Source organism: Leishmania infantum, contig 40, assembly GCF_000002875.2.
Source record: "Leishmania infantum JPCM5 WGS CACT00000000 data, contig 40, whole genome shotgun sequence".
NCBI lineage: Eukaryota > Euglenozoa > Kinetoplastea > Trypanosomatida > Trypanosomatidae > Leishmania > Leishmania infantum.
Window position 1 is genome coordinate 1 of NW_004057902.1, and position 2105 is coordinate 2105.

At 59.2% G+C, this 2105-nt stretch overlaps 1 protein-coding gene across 1 annotated transcript; it reads right to left on the reverse strand.

Annotated features, from left to right (window-relative positions):
• Nucleotides 1–1487: 1487 nt before the first annotated feature.
• LinJ_29_3010 (amastin, putative) lies at nucleotides 1488–2105 on the reverse strand (the record flags this gene model as incomplete). Its single annotated transcript, XM_001466624.1, has 1 exon — nucleotides 1488–2105. One exon carries the CDS (start codon nucleotides 2103–2105, stop codon nucleotides 1488–1490), a length of 618 nt encoding a protein of 205 aa, XP_001466661.1.

Consider the following 2105-nt stretch of genomic DNA (forward strand, 5'->3'; position numbering starts at 1 on the left):
TTTTCCCCTCCTCCGCTGTATTGCTGTCGCCTTTCGTTCCGTTTTTTCATCCTCTCCATCAGCCTGTCGCCTGCGCACAGAGCGAAACAGAAACAAGGGCAGCAGCGCACAACGACAACAAGAGAGAAAAGGCAGAGAGGCACACGCACGCACAAGTCCATACGAAGTTTCTGCGGAGGAACGAGAGAAGAAAGCGAGAAGCGACAGAAAGAAAAAATAATAATGAAAACGACAAAGAAAACGAAAACGCGGGGCAGCAAGCTGCAAACAACAGAAGCGAGAAAAGAAAACCACGACAGCAGAGGAGATCGAGGCGGTGCTCGATTTTCTTCTCCGTGTCGTCGTGGTGCTTTTTGGTGTCCTCCTGTGAGTTCCAGGAGCACGGGAGAGCCGCAGCAGCAAGAGAAGGGCAACGTGGAGCGCGACACTCATGGGAGGGGGAGCGGGGTCACAAGGGTGCACGCGCCCACACGCACGAGCATGCGCACACGTGACGCACGTATGCCCGACGTATGGTCGGCCTTCATGCCTCAGAGAGCTTCCCTCCTTCCCCAGTCCGTCTTGCCCTCTCCTCCGCTGCCTCCCCCGACCCCACACGCCCTTGCACGGTGGGGGTGTCCTCTTGTGCACGCGCACGCACCGTGCATGAGGAGCACAGAAAGAGGAGGAGCGAGTGCTGTCATCGTTTCTCCTGGTTCGTGCATGCATCTGTGCGCCGCTGCTGTGCGCACAGACGCTGTCCTCTGGCCTCCCCGGTGCGCTTGCTCATCAGCTTGCCTGATTCCTACCCCGCCCCCCTGCAGCCACCCCCTGTGGCGCCTCGCCCCCCACCCCTCGCCCTTCTCCGTTCAAGTAGTCCATGAGGCGTGTGTGAGGGAGGAGAGGCAGCGACGAGGGCCAAAGGGCACGCGAGAGAGAAGCGCCAGAAAGACGCGCGATCTCAGCTATGGGGTATGGATGGGGGTGGGACGGAGGCGGGTGACCGATGCGGCGTGGCGCTGCGTTTCCCGTCCTTCGCGCGAGGGCATCGGTTTCCCCCGCCCGCCTTTGCGTTTGCCTGCCCCCTCCGTTTTGCCCGCTCTCCTCTCTCCTCCCCTCCCCCCCCCCGCTGATTCTCCGGCCTGCGGCGACCGTGTGGGCATCTTGCTGCGTCCTTTGCTTCTTCACTTCGCAAAGGTGCGTCGGGTGAGCGGGAGGGGGGCGATGTCGAGGAGATAGTGAAGGCGAGGGGCAGAGAGGGGGGAAGGGGGCATGGGCGGGCTTGTCGGTGCCATGCGTGCGTTGCTCACCACAAAGGGCAGATCGCGGTACCGATGAAAACAGCAAAAATGAAGAAAGCACAGAAGGACGAAAAGAGACACACCGGGGAGAGACCGTGTGAAAACAAACTCGACTTTTTTGGCCACGTGTCGTTCTGCCATGAGCAAGGCAGCAGACCCTCCCATACACTGCAGCAGCGCACCCCGCCTCCTTCCGCTCTTGGCTGCCTACTCCTGTTCGTTCGCGTCTTTTGGTTTTTCCGGTGCTTCTGCTTCTTCCGTTTCCTCCGACTTTGTACTCTCACTGTCCTGCTTGGCCTCTAATGGCAGCAGCAAGAAGAAGATGGCGATGATATCCAGCACCCAGGCCACCAATAAGAGACCAAAGCCGATACCAAAGCGGAAGCCCTTGTCCAGAACCATGCAAACAGTGCCATCATCGATGTGGTAGGACGACACCATCAGCACCCAGACGACGCACACGGTGCCGATGCCGACGATGTTGAGGGCCACGCAGACGCGACGAAGAACGGGGCAGCACCACAGCAAAATCAAGCCCAGAACGAACGCAGAGAGATACACGGCGAGTGAGATGACATCAAACGCCTGAGCAAGGAGGAAACGGTCGCGGCGGCTCGGGCAATTCTTCCACAGCACCCTCGTCTTCATGATGTACTCTGTGCCCAAGCACACCTTCTGTAAACCCCATAGCGTCACACAAGCGCTGCCGCCGAAGACCCCGCCCTTCACCTCGCGAAACATGTCGAACGGCGTAGCCACCACCAAACAAAGCAACGCGAGGAACTGGAGGATCACGTAGATCAGAACGCCGATATGGGAATACAT